Consider the following 22,819-nt stretch of genomic DNA (forward strand, 5'->3'; position numbering starts at 1 on the left):
ACAACGCAATAAACTAATAGAGCATTGAATATTATTTATGAACACTAAACCTTTACAGCCTACTTATCATGGTATGAATTTCCAATGATTTAACACAACGCAATAAACTAATAGAGCATTGAATATTATTTATGAACACTAAAATATATAAGGATTCTACCGGGAAACATTCTTTTTGAAGATCTTCAAAGATTAATTGTCGGGAGTTACAGGAATTACAATATTGTAACCCTTCGTAATGGTTATGATGCTGTTGTTGACCATCTTGGTATGAAAGTTTTTCTGTAGTACAGCCATAGCAAATAGCTTATTTAAGGCCTATGATCCTCGATATTGAGTCACAGCGAGTGGAATATTATCAGACGCAAACTTCTTGAAGAGCACAGGGGCGGTATTACTCTGGAAGGAAATGGTGGACATATGCTAAGCAGTCGGTGACTCAGAACGCCCGCGACCTGTCCCTGACACGCTGATTCATGCGGATCTTCCACTGAGATACTCGCATTGTGCACCTGAAGCTGGAAGTGGTCAGATTGTGTCCCCAGACGTGGGGGCTAACAAGTTGGCGTCTCTGGGGCTATTGGAGTTTCCTGTGCAGCCAATCCCTGCAATTTCCAGGTCTCGTAAACACAGTACATCGTCGCCAAGTTTCCATCTTTGTCTTCCCTCCGTCTAGGTATCATTTCAGATAACACCCTTTTGAGTTTGATGAAAAATGATGCTGTTTCAACCAAACTGCAAGGAATGGTTGACAAATCTTTGAAAATAGCAATAAGCGCTTACAATTTATACCCCATGATCGTCACTACCTATTAATAACGTAAGTTGTTTTTTCAGCCTGGGGAGCCTCCAAGGCTTTGTGTGAAACGGCCAAAAACGCTGACGTTTTCTCCAGACGTGGTAAGTTTATAAGTTTTTGTTCTATCCTGAAATCTTACGATAAATGAATATCGTATTATAAACAATTTAGTCAGTCAATTATAGGTGAACCGCTAACAAAAAGACACTGGGCGATTTTAGTTCACGCAGAGTGGGGTAAAAATACCCCTTCATCGCTGTGATGCTGCCCTCTTCCAGTATCCCCACCACTGCTAGGCACTCGCCCGCTTGCTCTATTCCCTGACCAGGCCACTACCATTTAGTGGCTAACCTCACACCAAAATGCAAGCTCCCTGGATACGTCTATGGCTACACTAGTCTGTTCAATTAATATTTTACGCTTGTATAGGCCTACACTCGAAAATACAATATAGTTAGAGAGTAGATAGCCTAAGTAGCTGCAGTGTAAACAAAATGGCTCGAGCGAGACATGACCCACACAGCTGATAAAACAGAGGAGATTTGTCCCACTCCCCACCACTGGAGGGAGCCCCTCCTGCGCGTGGCTGCTCAGATATTTGCTTCTGCGCAGGTTTCTTTGCGACCGGTCTATCTATACTTCGTTTTGTCAGTCCGTTAATAACCACTTTCTAGAGAAACAAGGCTACGAAAGATTCTCGATCCTATTGGCACATACATTCTAAACAATGTTAAAATTAAAAGAAATAAATATTCCGAAACCGATCTTATTCGATAACTTTTCGCGAGAATACGAGTCATATTCGGCTGTCTTCTTCTAAAGATGATATTGGACGTATAACACACTACCAGGTACTTTTACTTCTAGAGGTGGCCTTCCTGGGTGTGAAGCGTATTGTGTAATTGTAGTAACTCTGGAGCGCGGTTGCTGTTGCGTGGGGTTTAATGTTCCCAAATGAGAGACTACGCGAGTAAGAAGGCCTGGAAAGCCTTGCAAGCGCCTAATCCCTCGGGATAGAGCGATTACACCATGAAATCACTGTCCTCCATGGAAAAACTAGTCCGACACGGAAAAGACGAGAATTAAATTCGATAACCACCAATTATGATGCAAGGGGAAGCGGTAATTGTTCTACGACAGGAGTGCCCGGCTATTATCAATGATGCAGGCTAATGAAGAGCGCTCGTGCCGGGTACTGCAGGATGTCGTCAGGCTTCGGTACAGCGACTGTCTCCGGCACAGGACCGCTAGCCGCTAGGATTGTCTTATCTGGCCATCCGTTCCGCCTAGGAATACATAGTCGCAGTTCTCGGCAATGGCTAGGCGTAGCAGTAACGGTCCAGCAACTGGTACTGTTTAGATATGAATATCGATCCACTTACATTGCAGATTCCCAGCTCAGAGGATTCTAAATCGCACGCCACTAATAAATCCACTAACTTTCACCCAAGATTTATAACACCAAGACAAGTACAAATATTTTTTTCTTCAAGTTCAAAGCTAATTTTTATTTATTAACTAAATTATAAAAGGTAAAAGCAAAACAAGTATAAAACAGGGCATTTTACTTAAAATTAGCGTATTTATTTAAAAATAAAAAAGAACTATTTACAAAACTGGTTATTAGAAATAAATTTAAAATCAATTAAATACACCTCGTTGCACTATAAAAAAGATAAATATTTCAAACTCCGCCACAACTCGATTAAGAATACTGAGTTACTTAGTAAACGTGCACTCATGACAACCGAGAAAGCTGTAATACTCCCAACGGATATGATTGGTTATGGCTCTGTAGAAGACGCAGATCTGTCTAGCAAGTGGTTGGAGTAAAACAAAGGGCGCTTCCCCCCTCCCACAAAGTGAAGGTCGTTTATAGGTACTTCTTTGGCAACCGCGATAAGGACGAAGTCTTGCACCGGGCATTTCGAAGGCCTTTTGTAAACAAAAAAACTCTCCAAGAGACATAATCTATAAAATCGAATATAACTGTATTTGGCGTTTTGGTCAAAGTAACCATTCTAATATATCCGTCTACTGCGTGGGAAGGGTTTCAAGATATTGAACCCATGCCCGAATGTGGGAAAACAATGATAAAGAAGCTGTTTCCTAAATACACCTAAATTCATTTAAATTTACATGGCAGTGGGGTAGGTAAATCATTATTCCATGTAGCCAGTCTTTGCAGAATGGACATCTTGTTCCTCATAGACTTCATATGATTCCAACAATTATACCTCTCTAATCATGAATTTTCCAATTCAAATCGTGTGGACGGGCCATGTGTCAACACAAGGTAACTGATTTGGCGCTGGATATTTTAATGTTATCTACCTCTTTTCACGCTTTTTGGTGTTGTGGTTGTGATTGAGTTAAATTGAATCTTGAGGGAACTGATCCCAACCCGATCAGCGAAGCGTATTCTACCCGTGTACTTGAGCCATTCGGTTCGTCCTTATTTCAAAATCGTTCGTAGAACTCTGCAGTGTTGTGTCGTATGGACTTTGTAATTGGATGTTCTTCAAATTCTCATGTAAAAATGAAAACTAAAGTGGATATGCTTTATCCTAATTGAATTTTTACTTAATTTAGGTTCTGGCTGAGAAATAAATAATCTTTCACATGTACACCGAGAGCCTATAATGAAGAGTCGGTAGTAGAGAATATTGAAATGTAATCTTAAAGTTTTCTCCCACTATTTCTGTAACTGATTATTTTAAGTAACTAAAACATAGGATAACATACAATTTTGAAGTTAATAATTGCCGAAATTACTTCTTTAAGACTTAGCTTAAGATAAATGTACACAAAATATATAAACACATACAGTACAAGAAATATATAGAAACAATTACAATTGTTATTTCTTTATTCTTCAAAAGTAATAATTTGTCGTCAATGATTGTGTTAAATAACGTACCAATTGGTGCATATTGTATTAACTTGTTAATGTTGATTATAAAAATCATGAAAAATCGTTTGAACAACATAGACGCAATTTGTTTTGATATTATAAAATCTTCTGTGAGTGAAAAATAAGATTTCAGTTAAGTGTTTGTGGAAATCTGATAGTATGAATAAGTGAGGACTATGAGATTGACGCAACCATTAAACATTCCTTCATCTTTGACCCTCCTTCCCGTTGTAGCAATAGCCTGAGCCTTCGAGTGCGCCTGCGCAGATAACCGGCTTACTGTAATAACACCGATTGTCACTCCGCTCCATTGCGCATGCGCTCTACCGTGCAATATAACATTTCTCTGTTATCACCATTATTACGCTCCTTTCCTCTCTTCGACTGTGTCATCATCGATTTCCGATTTTCTATTAGAGCAACAGTGTGTTATTTGAGTTGAGCTATAATACTAGCTATTACAGTTTTCTCTTGAACTCTCTTCGTGGTATGATTTCCAATCCCAGTAGACAAAGAGCTATAGTGCAACATAACACTTTCGAAAAAAATAATTAGTTCGTAAATTTCAATACATATTGTTACTGAAGTAAATATTTTTGTGCGTGTTGCTAGGACGTGAACAATTTCACGCTGTAGTAACAAATGTTTCCCAGGGACTTGGCTTTCTCTAGGTTGTACGAGCAGACGTGTCAATTACAAATTCCGTTACCACAAATGTTAATATTATAAGTCGCTGTGCGGTGTAAATTGATACAGACGTGGTTCAACAACATTTACCTTGACTGAGGAATGAGACGCAGTTTTACTAAAGCATTGTACTCTTATTACATTAACAGTGTGGAAAACAGTGTCTTTCGTCTGGCAGTGATTAGCGTTTTAATGGAAAAAACTCAGAAGTATACGTATAGGATAATTACGACACTCGTTTTATTATCATAATCTGATTTTCTGCATACTTACGACCACCAAATACAAAACTTTACCACATAGAAATACCCTTGGCGCATTTTAGATACTAGATCTATGGTAAAGAGAATCCTGAGTTTCATGGCATAGTGATTAGGCAACGATAAGTATTAAAATAAATAGGTCATTTACACCTACAATTCAAAAAACTTTTAGGACTATAAATTATTTTCAGTAAACCTTTCAGTTATCTTTCAAATTTATTCATTAAAGCACTGATAGAGCTACGAAAATTTGTTTTTATCCTAGATATTTTGGTATTTCTCAAATGTTACCTCTGGAATAATTAAACAGAATTAAGCAAATGAAACCCAGGCGTCTCACTGAGTCAAATTAAACTCCCTCGTGTTGTGCTATGTCACGTAAATGGTATTACTAGGTCTGGCCATCGGATTGTGCAATAAATAGTAGTTCAAATAACAATGTAAATCGAGATCTACTCGATAATTGTAATGCATTGTACTTGTTTCATGTTGCATATTATTTTACGGTCGTTCTTTATATGTCTGAGGAACATAAAAAAATATGTTCTTCTAAAATTTATTCCGCTAATCAAAAGATTTGGTTGGTTAAGTTTTGGTTAATCGAGAGACTAGTGTATTTTATTATTCATTTAAACACAGCATTTTAACCATTTTCATATAGATTCGTTTGCTGACAAGTTTTATGACTTATGATTAAAGCCTTTAAAGGAAATAAGTAAAATACTAATTACGTCTATAAGTAATGGTTTTAGGTTCCTAATAATAACAATAACAACAACAACGACGACGACGATGACGATAACAATCACGATGACGATGATGATAACAATCACGATGACGATGATGATGATATCGATAATGAACAATAATTATAATGATAATAGCAATAATACATTCGTTTTCAGTAAATTAAAAAACGAAAAATATTTTATTTTTGATAATTTAGTTGGTAATAGTCTAAATTCATGTATTTAAAACGAGCAATGTACGCGTTGTTCAAGTAGGGTTTGTAAGTGCAGGTCACTTTTTCAAGCTCTCAGGGCCTCTTTGAATTGAATGAAAACAAAGGCCCCGCTGAACCACATCCGAATGTCGGGATAAATTACACGCTCTCGACTCCTGGTTGTCGGAGGCGGAAATTCACGGTGAAGCCGGTCCATAGTGCGTGCGATGCACATCCGGTTCGGAAGTGGACCAAATCTACTCCGCCGTTGTCGTTGGAGTATGAATAGACAGCGAATCTAGGTTTCAGCTGTGGCGACGTATTATATACCAGAGTCGTTCTTAGTTAACCCCTGAATATTGCATTACTTGTCTGATTATTTATCAGATCCTTCCCATTTCAATCCTCAATGTCTGTTTTACCCCTCATTGACAAGTTCTGGAGTCCTAGTTTCAGAATTTGCGACATTCTAATTCCGCCTTTCAACCATTAGTGTCGAAACCTACTATCGATTGTCACCACTATCGATTGTTTTACTCTGAGTTGCACTAAAACGATACAAGCGATAGTGATATTATCATTATTGAAGTGTATTTAGAACTATAAATTAATACTCAGTTTGTTTAAAAAAACCAATTTAAAAATATTCTTTAACGCTCAGCCAAATTCCGTGAAGTAAGTAACATGCACCATCATCGAACTCCGTTTTGGCTTTGGTGTCAAATTTTGACTATCTTATGTTTCAGGGCATTTTTTAAAGGTAGATGAGTACTTACCTAATCGTTGAAATCTAAAACGACGTAAAAATAATTATTATACCTTAGAGAAAGTACTCGCTTTAAATGTACACAAACAGATAGATAAAAATAATAAACAGTGTTTATACAGAACAATTTATTACATTAGACATGCTCTTTCAATCAATATTTCACAACTTTAGAGAACAAGATGGGATTTTCGCTACTCTAAAGACAGTGGGGCGTAGCCCGGAGGGATTTATCGAACGAAGAATAGGCCTATATTCACCCTAGAGACGGTAAGAATGTCCATGTTAAATTTCAGTACATTGACAATCGGTTGAATAGTTTACGCGTGAAAGTAAAACAAACAGACAAAGGCACTTTCGCATTCATAATATTATTAGGATATAAAAACAATCGATTGTACAAACGATTTCATTATTTGCATCGATTTTAATAATCGAACACAATAGAGGAACAGCATTGTATCCTCGTAATTCATCTATGGATACAATCGGTAAAAGGACGAGCGAACACCGCCTCACTCACCTCTCTGGACGCTGACGTGACTAATAAATTAGACCAGCCTACTCAGCACGGAAACGGTAGTTAACCTCTATTAGTCGAACTGGCTTCAATAACAATGTTTTAGTGTTGGTCTAAAAGGTGTCCGAGTTTAAAACAGGCTTTTGGTCACGCTAGCCGCAGGCATATGTGTGGGGGCTTTGCTCGTTCTTTATATTGATTGATGACAAGACGACTGATGTTTTTTTTTAATGCCACTTCATTCAAACCAATTTTCTTTCGTTACGTTAGTACCAGTAAACGTTGCCAAAGTGTTTATTTTTACTTTAAACTTACTTATAACAACGTTATAGGAGGAAGTTTTGATGGCTTTTCAATAATCTTTCAAAATACCATGGATAGATGTATGGTGACAAATGCATATCCGTCCTATACATTTAGCAGTCTGGTAGTTTGGAAAAAAAATCATGAGTGAACATTAATTAAAATGTGTAATTAATGATAATCATGAATCCCGTGCCCCACGATCATGGCTTCCCACATTCCAATGGCAAATGCAGATTCAGAAAAGGTAATCTTGAATTTGGAAACCCAAGTACCCAAGCCTATACTGATCCAATATTTATAAACTTTAACTTTGCACATTTTAAGGTTCCTTGGCATATATATTTAGGTGCAAAAGTTACAATCCATTTATGACCACTTCGACATTTTTTTTTGTTTTCTTAGGACAAGAAGCTTATAAATTGCACTTACTCCTGTAAGAACCTTAGCGCTGCTTCAAGAGTGACAGGATATTCCGGATGGGTAAGGTTAGGAGGTAGGGGCCGCCTGCTATCGAGATCCATGAGGAAGAATTAGGGCACTAATTTCAAACCAGCTCTGAACCAGCCTCTTCAGTCAAAGCAGGCAGGGGGTAGCACACCCTTGTTGAGACTAGCAAGAACCTCTGATAGTTAGAGAACGAACCCCATCAAACTCCAACAGTCATCTCCCGCAGTAGACTATACCTATGGAATTGCCCTTGCACCCAAGAATCTCGAAATTTGCGGTTAGTGGTGTGCTGCTCCTGGACACCTATAGGGTTGCCCAGATTTATGTGACATATCGGTTTTTGCTGTGCCCAGTATTAGGTTCAACTGGAAGGTATAAACCAGCCAGAAGTGATCCCTGCTGGGTGACCACTTTGACATATTCCGAATCCAGTATAATCATTTATAATGAAGTCTGACGCTTTAGTGTCCGCAAATCCTTGGCACTGTTGGAAAGTGGGAAGGGTAACGATTTTTTCCTAACCTCCTCTTAGGCAATACGTTCTGGATTAGTGTTCGCCCATTAACACCTACCGAGCCTCTCGGAATATTGGCGGGTAGGCGTTTCAAATCGCTCGGTTTTCACGGCTCCCACACTTCTTTCTGACCCAGTTGCCCTAATTGCTCTGTCGAACCGGGAGATCCATAAAGATAGCAGCGCTGTGCCTCAGGGTGTAATTTGGGCGCTGGACCTGCGTCCTCGCGTCACGGAGGATATTGTTCGCGAGGAAACCGCTGAGAGAGACGAGAAACTTAAACTGTCTCAGTGACACTCTATGCTAGATTTTCTCAACACCAACGCTTCACCAACATTAATAATATGAACTTAGTGACTAAAGATTCACTATATACTAATATATAGTTTAGTTAAAGACCTGTTGCCATATCAACCAGAATAACACAAATACATAATTAAACCGTACTAAACATATCCTCTTGTCCAGTACCAAGTTTAAAGTCCTCTCACAACAACCAGAATGACGCAATTACTTCACTAAACCTCCATAAATACCCCTCTTATACAATATGAGTTATCAGATCCTCTCAAAAAAACCCGAATGGCACAGATACATCATTGAACATCCAACGACAGGTACCCTGTTGTCCAGAATGAAGTTAGAATGAAAGTGCTCTGAGAAGACCCAGGATGAGACGCATATACAACACAGTCAATTATATAACGCGGCCGTGAGACTGAGAGCGCGGGGTAACCCGAGACTGTGCACGAGTATCGAGTGACGCTACAATCCGATTGTGTCAGCGGCTCTCGGTTCGACCAGTCGCATTGACACGCCGCCGCCTCGCCGCGCCGCACCTCTACTGTCGTGCGTTAAACGGATTAGCGAGCGGTATCATGTGGTAACCGCCGCAGTACCGCGTACTGGCGGTATATATAACACAGGTGGAATATAAAAGTGTGGATAGTATAAAACAATATTTAAAATAAATATGTAACGTCTTGCATAAAATAAATATGTAATGTCTTGCAGATCGCCATGGGTAAAAAAGCAATATTGAGACCATAATGAAGTTTTTATTTACTCAGCCAGACAACGTATCACAGGTTTTGTTGCTAGTTGTTTTGTTACAAGTTAGGTAATTTGGAAAGTCTTGCTGAAAATAGAAGAAAGGTTTGGGAATTCAAAATTGGATAACCAAAAAGACATGGTTGTTTCAAATTTGTTGTATTTAGCGTGCACTTAAAAGTTTCAGAAAAATGTATATTAAAAGTATTCGCTATACGTGGGGTATAAAATACAGTTGTCATGTTTTATGTCAAAGGGTAAAATTTTGCCCGCAAACCTAAGTTGTGTAATTTGGAAAGTCTTGCTGAAACTGGAAGAAAGGATTGGGAATTAAAAATTGGGTAACTAAAAACACGGTTGTTACAAATTTGTTGCATTTAGTGTAAAAACTACTTAAAGTTTTCAGACAAAATGCATATTAAAATTATTTGCCATACGTGGGGTAAAATGTTGTCTGCAGGCTGTTAGGTAATTTGGAAAGTCTTGCTGAAACTGGAAGAAAGGTTTGGGAATTCATTGGAAACCTGAAAACCTGTTGTATATAGCGTATAAAATTACTTAAAAATTTAGACAAAATGTATATTTAATGCATTTCCATACGTGGGAGATTTTATGTGAAAAGTGAAAATAATTTACATCACAAAATCGATAAACAACGTTTTTTAAGTAAGTGCCACCGGTGTCGCATAATTTTTTAGATTGCGCCATATTAAAATTGTGTGGTCTGGCATTTTTTGTGAACCGTGTATACAAAATAATATGCCTCATTGGTACAGCAGTGAACACATTTAATCAAAAAGGCGTAATTTTGAAAATTCTTTGTTCATTTTTGTTTACAAATTAGCATTTATTTTTCTCGTTTCATTAAGGGATTTAAAACTACATGTATTTGATTTATACGTGGATCTTTTTAGATTTTCAATAGATTTCTCGGGGAATCCATTCTGAGGATGTGAAGTATCGACAATTTGTGCAATAATTTTTCGACCGATGTCGACATGCAAATTTATATTTCTGTATAGAAGAATAAAACCGCTTTATTCAATTTTTTTTAAACCAAATATAGTGTGTGTTTAAAAAAAAATTATAGGTATAGTAGGTCTGGAATGACAGCCTAACAGGGTGTATCCAAAAAGGCTCTGGCGTCATCTTGTGGACGGAGGGCGACGAGCCTCGGGCGGGGATATTTCCCGCGCGAGCGGGAAGGCGGTGGAAGCTAGAACCCGGTCATTTGAGCCCACGACGATAACTTTGATAACACTTAATGTTGCACGTGACTTAGGGTCTGTTCAGTCCTCAAATTGCAGGCTATCATCGCGGAGTTACGGCTTCATCGGAAACGCAAAGTTAACCACTGTGGTCAGGGCCGGCTCGTGCCTTACTGACCCCCTTGGTCGTAAACCACCTGCGATTTGTTTCTAACCCCCCCCCCCCCATCATCATCCGCTGCTTCTAGGTGGATAGAAAGTACCTGTTTACTTATTGTGTAGAGTAGGCCGGGACGCTTTACAGATGAAATCACCTATCGAGCATAAAGGTGCCACCCAAATTATATCCCTATGATGATCTTTTCGCTTCTAGAAATAGGCAAGCAAATTCAGAATGATACAGACTTGTACAGTCAACTTTTGGAAAGGTCTTGGACGTGGAGTTCATCTCCGAAATGAACTTATTTATCTCAAACCATACAAATCTGGTAAATGAAATACTGTTAAACATATATTTTCTAAAAGTTTTACATCGATTTAGTTCGCAGTCGTTTAAGAAAGATTAAATTATGGTGGTGGTTATCGTAAATGTACAAATCAACTCATGATTTTGAATTCCAACTTCGTGCAAATGTTTTCCGGAACAGTTTTGCTACTCGTCGATGATACAATTTAGAGAAGTAGCAAAATCGTTAAGGAAGGATAGAAATTAATGTTGAATTAACCCATGCTAACTTTAATCAGTTTACCCTTAGAATGTACTGAAAAGTGACAAATTTCAATACAGACCCAATAGTGCCACAATATCTGGAATTTTTTAAAAAACTGTAATCTTATTTTATGTTAAATTCTAGTTTACAAACTAAATAACGCTTTATCGTCATCCTACACACGTTGAAATTTCAATCAAATATGACAGTAACAGGGGTTTTCGAACATTTTCCATCGTTTTGTGATAGGAGAAATCAGTAAACACCACCTATGTTCAATTTCTGACGTTCAATTGTTCAGTGCAGACTTATTGCGACCTAAGATCAAGATCACTTATCCACGAATTATTCCGAACGGCAAGGTTCGTCTATATTATGGATACCTTGGTTTTAGCCTTATAAGAGCACTAGTAATCATCAAATTCTTTCACGCATTATTTTTGTTCGTAGAATAATTTAAGATGACCAGTGTTAAAGATGAATAATAAAGCATCCAAAATCTTATTTGGCATTTTCTAAATTCTCTTTGGCTATTCTGAAAGATATCACCTTTATTTAAGCTTTGTTGTCTAAATATTGAAATAGTAGACTACACATTATAAAAAACCCCACAGGTTTAGAGTGACTATTAATCGTATATTTAAAATGAGCATTTTACATTATTGTATGGCCAAAATAAGGGCCTAGAAGCGTTTGGAGTTGAACATTGTTCTTATCAGGTTTAATTAAATTCGGCTCTTAAAGATTTGTTGTGAAATTTTTACGAACTCGGAAATACGGAGTCTTCTTCTGAAGGGGAAGTCATAAATGCTGCAGCTCAAAGAAAGTTCCATCGTTGTGCTATGAGCAAGACGTGCATTCATTAATAAATACCGTAAAGACGACTTCCAAAACGAGCTTAGGAGTGGACGTGGTTCGCACGGCGGTTAGTATATCCACTGGAGCATACAAATTCGAGTGGGAGCCAAAACGGGTCTGAACTGATACTACGGTCTCGGTTCTCAGGTCGGCTGGGAGCGTCCAGACCTTCATACGGTGCTCTGGTTTGGCTCATTGGCCTATCGCCATATGGTCTGCAACTAAAACTATCCAGAGTGTGTCGGAACTTATGTAATGAATCGTTTCTTTGAAAAATATGTAACCTTTAGTAGCTGGGCTCCCTACAGAGTTTCATACAATAAATTGTATTTTCGAAGTGTTTTTCGTACAAATGCTACAAAAATGGAGGCTTTAGTCGTGTATGTTTCAATGTTGGACTATTGAACAACATCCTAGAAGATTTGAAGAAAGTTTTCAGAGAAGTTCTTCCTTAAATACACACAGTACAGAAACATTGCGAGTAAATTTATTTTAGAATTATAAATTCGGTGTTTCATGTGATTGAGCGTGAAAGAGGAAGGAAACCCGATTCTTGTTTTCTTCCGACGAAAAAGCGAGTTTGATGGTAACTCGAGGTCTTCACGCACGCAGATTTTCCTGGCCTGGTACATCCGAGGGGAAGGTTAAAAGAGTCGTACGGTCTGCGCTGCAGAGGCTTTCATAAATATGAGTTTATGTAGGAAACTCTAATTAGGTATCATTTGATCGAACACATTAACCAAGGACAATGTAAAACCAAGTAATTATTAAAAAAACTGAACAAATACCGAACAGAAAACTTTTAGTCTCCTAATAAGTTAGGAAGTAATTTTGGAGAAATCCACCGTGATGTTTATTGCCTGTCCCGGTGCTATAGAATAAATATTCGACATTACAACATACATGGTGTCATTTGGTCTTATTGGAAAATATCCGTTAACTTAGTAGCATCTGTGCACTTCCGGTCAACACAGTAAGTCAACTTCCGGTGACATGTAATGTTCAAATTGTTTATCTCAATGACTCAAAGTCTATGATAAAATCCGTATGAGGAAACCCCGTTTAGCAATTCAACTCCTATATAACACTTAGTTAAATCAACACTGTTTCATCGACTAACTGTTTTATCATATTGCTAACATAATTAGAATATTTTGGCTTTATGAGGAGACCCATCTTTGTTCAAAATATTAACCTAAAACTGGCAGATCCAGTGATTCACTATTTAGGAATTTTGGAAGAGGCGGACCTATACCATGATTGGCTATGTAGAATAACCAATCAGAAATCGATATGACTTTCTTATTTTAGGTTGACACCAACTTTTTGTGAATCTGATGCTAACTTTATTGTTGAGTTTGATATGAATACGTCTCAACAATAACTTTCTTTCTTATTGACAATTTTAGTATTTCCTTCATAAAACCAAAATCTCCGCTACAGACAAACGAAATACATTTCACATGATGAACCAGTAGTAGTAGATGCGTTTAGGTCTCATAACCAAAAGTAAAAATACTGCCATTATTGCACAATATCACGTTATCAATTAGGTGTAGTAGATCAATTGAAGATCACGCAACAAGAAACACGACAGTAGAAGATCAAGGCTACGTAGTAGAACATCGCTGTCATCACTGGCTAGCCCATGTGACTAAAATGCCTTTGCGCATGCTCACCTCATCATCGGAGCGTAGGTGACCTTCATTAACTAAGTGACTGTGGTGACCGGGAGTTAGTTGCGCCATCGGCTTCCTCTCGTGAGCCATTCTCTTGTAATTGACCTGCTTTCGGTAGTTACACCGGTTAATAGTGTTTTTGTGTTGGTGACAGTGTTCTGTTCGGTTGTAAGTGGTAGTTTGTGCTTCGACCTACCGTTCAAGTCTCCATGGAAGGATTATTTCTCGCCCTCGTCGGAGTATTCCTACGCGGCCTATTCGGTCACCAGACTCAATCTGTAAGTGTTAAGTGTTCGTGCCCTTTAGACGATTTAGAGATTCAAATTGGATCTTTATTCATACACTTAGACCCTACACGCCATTGCTTGTGTAGATTTGTCCTGTCTCGAAGGCCATTTATGAGTTGTCTTCGGCATGGCATTTTCGCAATCCAGCTAAGACTAAATATATCTATACTGATATATTATAATCTAGTGGTATCTATGTACGTTCGTGTGTTACTCAATCGCTTAAACACTACAGGACCGATTGTACTAATAATTTACATGAAAATTCTGAGTCCCTGGAGAATTATTGAAGAACGCCTACTCGTACTTCGATAATCCTTCTGGGCTACACCTACCCGGTCTCTAAAGTTGCAAAATATTAATTGTCTATTAAATGCAATCAACTGTTCTGTGCAAATATTATTGTTTTATACCAGCACAATTATATGTTTAATTAATTTTACCACTATTTTAAATTTTTTGCCTATATAGTCTTGACACTATAGACGTTTTGCAACTGATGTTGAGCACAGAGTAAGAAACTATCCAGATAAGAAAATTAAGTTTTAGTAAAAATGTACTTGTAACTGTATGTTTAAGAAATATGAAGTATGCAGTGCCTGTTCAGTACCGCAATGCAGATATCAGAGACAAAGTTCCTGTCTTACTATTAAGACTGTTACAAAACCCATTTTAGTCGTCTTTTGATGGAAGTAGGCTTCCCAGATCTTCTTATGTATATATCTTTTTTGATCAGGGCAACAAAGAAAACTCAATAGTAGCACCAGAAATGTCTTTAGATAGGAAGTAAATTGTAATGGCCGAAACTAGACGCTTTATTACCGAAGTAGGCTTCTCGCACTTGTGTATGTATATATTTTTCTTAATCGAGGAAATAAGACAAAACCAACTATGGCACAAAAAGAATACTATGACCGGAGTAAATTGCAATGCATAAATATACACTTTTTTCACATCGTGTTTGATCGTGGCAAACTCAACATTGGCGTCGCAAAATACAATTCGCTGGAACCAGAAGTACTCATACACCTGCCAATTCTACGAAATTGCATGCGAAGCCACGAGTAACTACTGCTAGTTAGCCAATAATAGGTCACTTTTTATATATATCCATTAGTTTAATTTGATCAGAACTTTTAATGCCAAAATTGAAATTTAACTTAATTCTTGCGTTTATTCGAATTTAAAGACGTTCTTGTAAAGAAGAAACCGTCCTATTGTTACAAAACTAATTAAAATGTTCTCAATAGATTACAATCATTATCATTTCGACGATCTTTGGAAATAATTGAATAAAGTTAAAGTGTGTACGTTGCGATACTTTAAGTAAGTTACTTCTTTTTATATAAAACGAATGTTTTGCAGTTAATAATATGATTTCCTGTATTGTTACTGAAATATAAAATTTAAATAGCATTTTAACAAATCATTCAATTTAGACAAGCTTGCTGAGAATTTTGAAAAGCAAAGTGCAAGATATAAAAAGAACACATACAGTAACACTATATATTAACTTCAAATTTAATTCCCGCTTACTTAAGGTTCACAAGAAAGGAATTTACACAGAACATGTTTTGTTACGAATCAAATCGATCACTGTTCGATCTCTTTCAATGTTAAAGCTTTTCTCGTTCTGATGAAATATGTATCCCAATCGTACCTTGATGTTGTGGAAACGTTTACATTTAACAGTTTTCCTCCTTGTTAAACGCCATCTTGAATAGTTACTGTATGAATAATTAAATGATACAAGGGGCATGCGCACCGGTAGGAAAACCTTGAACTCAAGTTGTGTAGTGAGACTTACAGTATAGGGCCTTATGCAATGTGAAAAACTATTAGACGCTAGACTCAACACTAATCAATCCTAAAACGGTATAACTTTTACATACCACTTTCTCCACTCTCGTAAAAAACCGACATGGGTGTTAAAAGCGTCAAATCCACATCACGTATTGCGCCGCACGAATTCACACCGTTTAAGGGGTGTCACATCACGAATACTGATGCTGTGACTTTCGCTTCTGATGAATGTCTAAAATCACGCACGGTCAGGGGACGACCGATAAGGAAGCGAACAGTGGCCAATAAAACTTGGCGGTGAGAGGCGCGGAGGTGCGGCTGCAGCCACTTTCGCGGCCAATGTCAGTGGCTGGACCGGGTGCTCCGTCCGCCAGGTGGCGCAGTTTACTCGGCCTTTCCAATTCAAAGCCCCCGCTTACCTTCTTACATAAGCCGCGGTCACTTCCGTCTTTTGGTGTCCGCTCCTTCACTCAGCTTTCTTCTAAATCATCGAAATTTGGTATTGTCTTGCTTACTTTGATTTTGAATCCACATTTTTCCCACCAGAGTTGCATGAAAAACTGTTATCTTCTTGATCAAATGTCGGATAGGGAGTGCAAATTAATTCCAAAGGTTATTCTCGAACACGGTAAAAATAGATAAACGACGGTGGTTCAAAAGTCTCCTACATCGTAAGTCAACGGTTTATTACACTAACAAAATCGAGTAATTCCAGCTTATGGATGGATTACCAATCGATTTTCAACATTTTATATAAAAAGTACTATTGTCAGCGGAAGTTGGCTTTCTTTAACTACAAAATTATCGCTCAGTTAATTGAAATTTGAAGAAATAAATTTTGTCAGTTACCAATTGAGTAAAACTTATGTATCTTCATATACCATTGTACAACGTTACCTATATAAAGACCTCCATTCAATATTAATTTTCAATTTGTATTTCACATTATTTTTTGCTTTTTTGTAATTTGGAGTTACAAATGCTTACTCTTTGTGAAAGTTCTATAAGTTTATCTGACGAATGATTTTTTAAATCAAATATTTGATATTGTTATATTAATAATACATTTACCTAGTATGTTTTATCATCTAGTTCCTCTCAGATAAAGTATACATGGCAAAACACAATTTAAAACCCTTGTAGTTTGTGCAACTCGTAGTAAGTAGACGGAGTACTCGTATATCAGGATGCATAACAGACGGCTAGACTGTATGGGTTGACACCTAAGGCAATCCAAACCTTTTTTTTGTGGCGGACATTATGCGTACTAAACAAATATTGTTATTGTATTATTATAGCGTTGTATTGTTATATACTTAGCAATCAAAGTATCAGAAGGCTGATTATTTACTCCTGAACGTTAAGAAAGGTGGGTTTCAGAAGAACCTTCAGACTTTTCATGAAATATCACTAAACGCGGAAATTACACGTTACATCATTCGGTTATGTTAATGAGCGTGTAATATTTTACCGAGAAAATGTTCAATCAGGTTCCGGTTGGGCGGACAAGTTGAAGCGCGTAGACTTGGGGAGCGCCTCGCAGCAGAAAGCGTTTACAAGAACCTCGTTTGACTGCATTTTTACTTATCAACCTAATCAAGTTTCTCCGGCTGAAGAAAGTCAACAGTCAAAGATCATATGTCAGTTACTACCGGAAGCAGCATCCTTACGGTTACGCAAGTCACGCATAAAAAGTTCAACCTCCTAAAGATTGCTATCTCAACTTTCCCAAAATAGTTGTTTGGTTATCTGCAAGTGGATAAAGAGTCCGAATCAAAACAACTTTATCTGTTGATAGCAGAACAAAATGATAACGTCGCATAAACAGATAAATATCTAACTATGCACAATGATTACTCTTTACTAGTTCATGGCCGAAAGGAAAATACTACATAATTAGCCATAGTTGGTTGGCTGATAGTTCAGATACTACAATACATAATATTATTGTTGTATTTCCGTATATCCTTAGAATATTCGTTAAAGATTTAGTATTCTCTCTCTGAAAAGGACTTCACCGCTTTGTATGGGAGGAGGTCGTACTCATAAAACACAACTAGGCGATTGTCAATTCGCATATGGTTACCTTTAAATTTGCAATAACATTTACGAAGATAATTGGAAAAAAATATGAATGTGTATTCATTAAATAAACATAAATCAAATAAGATCTTCAATAGCGCGCTGTAATGGTTAGCATTTTGACTATGAATTAAGTATCCGTATATCCGTCAGACCATGAAAGAATTGATGAAATCTTCTTGTCTTTAGCTACATTATTCAGATATAGCACACAATCATTTTTTTATATTTTAATTTAATTAACTGCGGAATTTTTGCAAGGGAAACGAATTAATTTACCTAGTGACCCTATTGCGCAATACAAATTTTAACTGTAAATAACCAAATATAATTATTCCTGAAATGACTCGAAACATTGTGTTTGCCCAACTATATTTTGCATATTGAGCATTAGTACTTAATTTTCAGGTGCCCACTAAGACCTTCGTGCTTACGTATCTTGCATCTGCACGTTGGTTGCAAATAAATATAGATTGTAAACCAAAGTTAAGAGGGTTCCTATGCGACATGCATAGCTATATGAGAAAAGTAAAATCCGTATAACGCATTCAATAAAGGGGAAGCCCAGTTCATTGCCAGAGAAATGCACTTGATTTATAGGAACAAGTTGAAACATCAATTTGATCACAATAAGGGTATCGCATTTTATTGTTGTAGTAATAGCCAATATTTCACTCTTGCATGGCACTTAACTATGAAATGCAACTAACATATGACTGTTTTTGTTACAGTCTTGTTATGAAGGTCCATAAGAGTGTTTTATTACCCTTAAAGTTTTATAGGGTATTAATTTCATATTTAAATAAACAAAGTAGTTGTTTTATGACAATGTTGTTCAGACAGGTGCCATCAATGTATACCAACTCCGTAAGAATGCGTCACTGCTGATATTGCGTTGCCAATGGAAAAATAGCCATAAATATAAGAAATGCCACAAGAAGAATTTCAAAACATGTTATGAAATTTATAATTATAAATATGCTTAGAAACTAACCAATAACACAATTTTATTCATTTTTAGGAATTGGCAAAAGGTTGCACTTAAAATGCATCTTCACAGAAAACAATTACAGATATTTTAAATTCGTTAATAATTTTTGAGCCGACTACCAATTATTTGGAAATATGTAATGTATTTTTATCTGTTTAATGTCCTTAGCGAAATAATTGGCCTACGTTTTAATAAACAAAAACATGTAATACAATTCAATATTTTCGTGTATAAATATTTCAAATTATTTTATTGAAAATATACTATGCTTATATTTATATTAACCAAAGTACAATTTAACTCAATACAATTGTTTCATTGGCTTGATACTTTTCTCTTTGTGAGATAGAGTCTTAGTAATATACAATTTTGTGGTAAAATTACAAATTTCCCATTCGCATCTCAACGGTTATGTCATTGAGAACAATTTGTGTAACGCTACCATCAAGAAACAGTTTTAAAGTACGAACTGAATTTACTTTATAGCCAACATTATCAAATATACCGAACCACCAAGGGACTTAGAAATTGCTCTAGTACAAAAACGTCAGAATAGTGATAAAGTGTGCACGCACATTCATTATTTTAACCTTCAGTTCTGGAGGACAGCAGATATAACGAACACGAGAAGGTGTCCGATGGGCCAGGCAGGAACGATGATTGCGCTGAAATCCTCACCTTTGGCATGCCCGCTAAATAAACAACCGCCGGCCGAGCACCGCCATTGTTCGAGCAGTCAGATGTTATCCTAGCGTACCGGGCAGACCAGAGAGCCGACCGCTCGCCGAGAGTAAAAGTCGGGCTGATTTCGTGAGCATCATTAGTTTTAGATTAGGGTGAAAGTGGGAGAGGGTGGGCCGCCCGAGCGAGGGTGTGGAGAAAGGAGAAAGTGCCGAGGACCTGTCTCGGTGGCCGCGGGTGGACAGTTCATTGTCCTCCGGTACTTCCCGTCTGTCCTTGTGGCCTGTTAGGTAACAGTGACAAGTGTACGGTAAATCATGTAAATTGGTGTCTTACTCAGATCTTCCCTGGACTCTCTAGCGCCTCGTGGAGGACTACAGTCATGGAAAGTTATGTAAATCGATCGTTACACCAAATCTGAAATAATTGCTGAAATCTTCTCACAAGTTACTTCCTCTGCAGGGAACACTTATACTACGAATGTCAGAAATGTACACTATGAGGTTAGGAAAAAGAAAGTTACGTAAGAAATAAAGTAGACTTTAGTCTACACTAGATGATTATCTTGAATGGTGAGTGTGTATTTCTAGAAAACAACTTACCAATTTCACTATTCTCAGTTTTTCAAAATATATCAATTTGCGCCGTTCTCAACGTCTTCATACTTGTTCGTTTATGAAAACAATTAACAAATAATGTTTGAAATAAAAACTTTGAAACACGCTGTAAGTTATTTTCAGTGTGTTAATTACGTTATGATCTTATTACTACAAACAATCCTCTATGACAACATCCTTGTTGTGGCAACAAGTAGGACATCATAGGCGTATTCTATTTAAATTACGTACATAGATGTTGGTCATTGTAAATATATTCTGACCCATATTCCAATAATTACAATCTATTATTACAGAGCTGTATATTAGGCTCTGACGAGGGAAAGTGAAACGGTTTATTATAAGTACAAGTGAAATAACTTGAATTTCTCTGCACCATTCCATGATATTTCATAGACGAGCTCTCGTGACTTCAGTAACACTAGAAATATTTAAGCCAGTGGGGAAGAATATTAAAGCCGAAGGCCGTAATCTTTGTGGTGAAAGCATTTATGGTATAATGTGATGGCATCCTATGCTGATTTAAATACGGAAATAGTCGTGTATCAAGTAGATATTATTCCGGTGTTTATGACGATCAGATGTTATGCAAAATTGCGACTGAAAAATAATTCCAATGGGTTGACTACGCTCGTTGGTTTCTCCAATTTGCAATCACAGAGCGAATGGTTAATTGAGTCACTGTCCCTCCGTTTTTGTTCCTTCAGCTACCGTCCAAATGCTGTACCACTATATGAAAGGAAACTGATTTCCACAATCCAAAATTAATTGTTGTTTGAATTCGTCACTACTGCCATCTTAGTAAAATTTAGAATCTACCCTCTTAACTATATACAGCAAACTACGACAGATGTTACTCTTTCCATTAAAGATTTTAAAATAAGTATTTTATAATAAGAAGTAATTCGAAATAGTATATGTCTATGTGTTATTCTTAAGTATAAGTAATTTCGCCAAAATCTGGCCGGTGAGATTTTGTGTTATTGCTTATTGTGGAAAACCACAAACTCATTTCTTCGCAAACTTTTCCATTTAGAATAATGATAGGATTAAAAATTCTATTTAAAAATGTCTTAGTGTAAATTTTGAGATCTGGTTGAATTTGGAGATTTCTTTCGTAGGAAACAGAACTTGTCATATAAATCTTACGCGATACACTGCCTCAATCCAAATAAACCCGATTTTTCCGTAGTGCAATAATAAATAAATCTTAGCCTTTCTGGACTGACAATAATAAATTATTATTACACTATGATGTAACACAATGTCTATTTGTGTGTGACGACTATATTGCTAACTGACGTTTATTATCTGAGATGACCTTATTAAGGAAAACGTTTTCCTATTGGTTTTATCCTGAAAACTTCCTTACTCCTTAATACAATATGTAAACAAAAAGGCTGCTCTGAGTTTTTAAGCTTTATTTAACATATTATTGTATTTTTCCGTTTCAAGGATCATCAGTTGTTCGATCGAACTCACTCCGCCACACAAATATAGATATCGTAATTTGATAAAGCTTCAGTTTCTATGAAACAAATTTTAGATTTTTAAAGGTCCTGCTTAGTGTGTATTAGTAAAGGACTCGGCAGTTCTAGAAAAGAGCGATCCTCCGTGTCCTGCGCCTGCTTGCCGCGACGTGTCGCCCGGAGAGAAGAGACGCATGTAAATCGGTGTGCCACTTACAGGTTCCGGGTTGGTCTTCCTTCCCGCCGTATGGTCCATTGCTCACAACAATTAACGTGTTTTATAGCCCGACCATGTTTGTTGCTCTCTCTATGGCCATGCATGTATAGCGGTGGGTACAGGTCCTTCGTCTTCCTTCTTAATACTGACATCGTCAAGCAGAAGGCACTCAGACTCTATGGATATTTTACCTGTACATTCTTTAGGAAACTCACTCTCCTCTCACAAAAACAGCTTTCAGATGTAATAAATAATTTTAGATCAATTTTTAAAATAAAATAGTAGGAATAAGATCGAGTGGGAAGAAATCTAGAGATTATTATAAACATCGAATTAAGAATTTTCTGTAGTACAAATTTTGTTTAGAAATACACTTATTTGGAGCTGGAGCTCTAGTAAATTTTAGAGAGCAGTTTTAAACTTTATAAAATGGAAACTTGTTGGTTTTTAGGAGTGGAGAATCTATTTTTGGTTGCAAATAACCGTCCCGAGAATCACTCTTCAACCGCAATGTGGGTCAGTTTGATGCACACGACAGTCTCTTTTCATTATTCGTGAATCTACGTTAAAATACTAATGTTTTACCTTACGCCGTGATAAACGATGAAAAAGCACTCCATACCATTATTGTTTGTAGATTATGTAATTTACATGAGAAAACATTCTTATGTTTCGTTACATAACGGATTTTCTGGTTAGGTCCCTTAAATAAGTTGATGATACAATGTGTATCAAGCTGATCATGAAAGAATGATTGCAAAAAAATGGAAGGGACATATGTTTTATAGTGCTGTGTCATCGTGTGTTTTTCTGAGAAAGAACCATAAATAATATTTTATTACATAATCAAAAATCTACCAAAATCCCTATGCGTATAATCTTCAGAGAAAAGATCAGCAGTTTGTGTTAGTTCTTTACCATTACACTTTTAAGCCGAGTTTCATCAGCAGTGTACTGCAGTGCAGCGTCGATTTATGTGTCGTGGGCCTGTAAACAATATATAGCATA

General features: G+C 37.0%; 1 protein-coding gene across 1 annotated transcript in view; it reads left to right on the top strand.

Annotated features, from left to right (window-relative positions):
- LOC124354653 (trichohyalin) overlaps positions 1 to 22,819 on the top strand; it is a 177,044-nt gene that overhangs the window by 106,689 nt on the left and 47,536 nt on the right. Inside the window, exon 8 of the mRNA XM_046805281.1 lies at positions 838 to 900. Coding sequence (XP_046661237.1) covers positions 838 to 900 — 63 coding nt within the window. The remainder of the gene's footprint in view (positions 1 to 837; positions 901 to 22,819) is intronic.

This window comes from Homalodisca vitripennis, chromosome 1 (assembly GCF_021130785.1).
Source record: "Homalodisca vitripennis isolate AUS2020 chromosome 1, UT_GWSS_2.1, whole genome shotgun sequence".
NCBI classification, from domain to species: Eukaryota; Metazoa; Arthropoda; class Insecta; order Hemiptera; family Cicadellidae; genus Homalodisca; species Homalodisca vitripennis.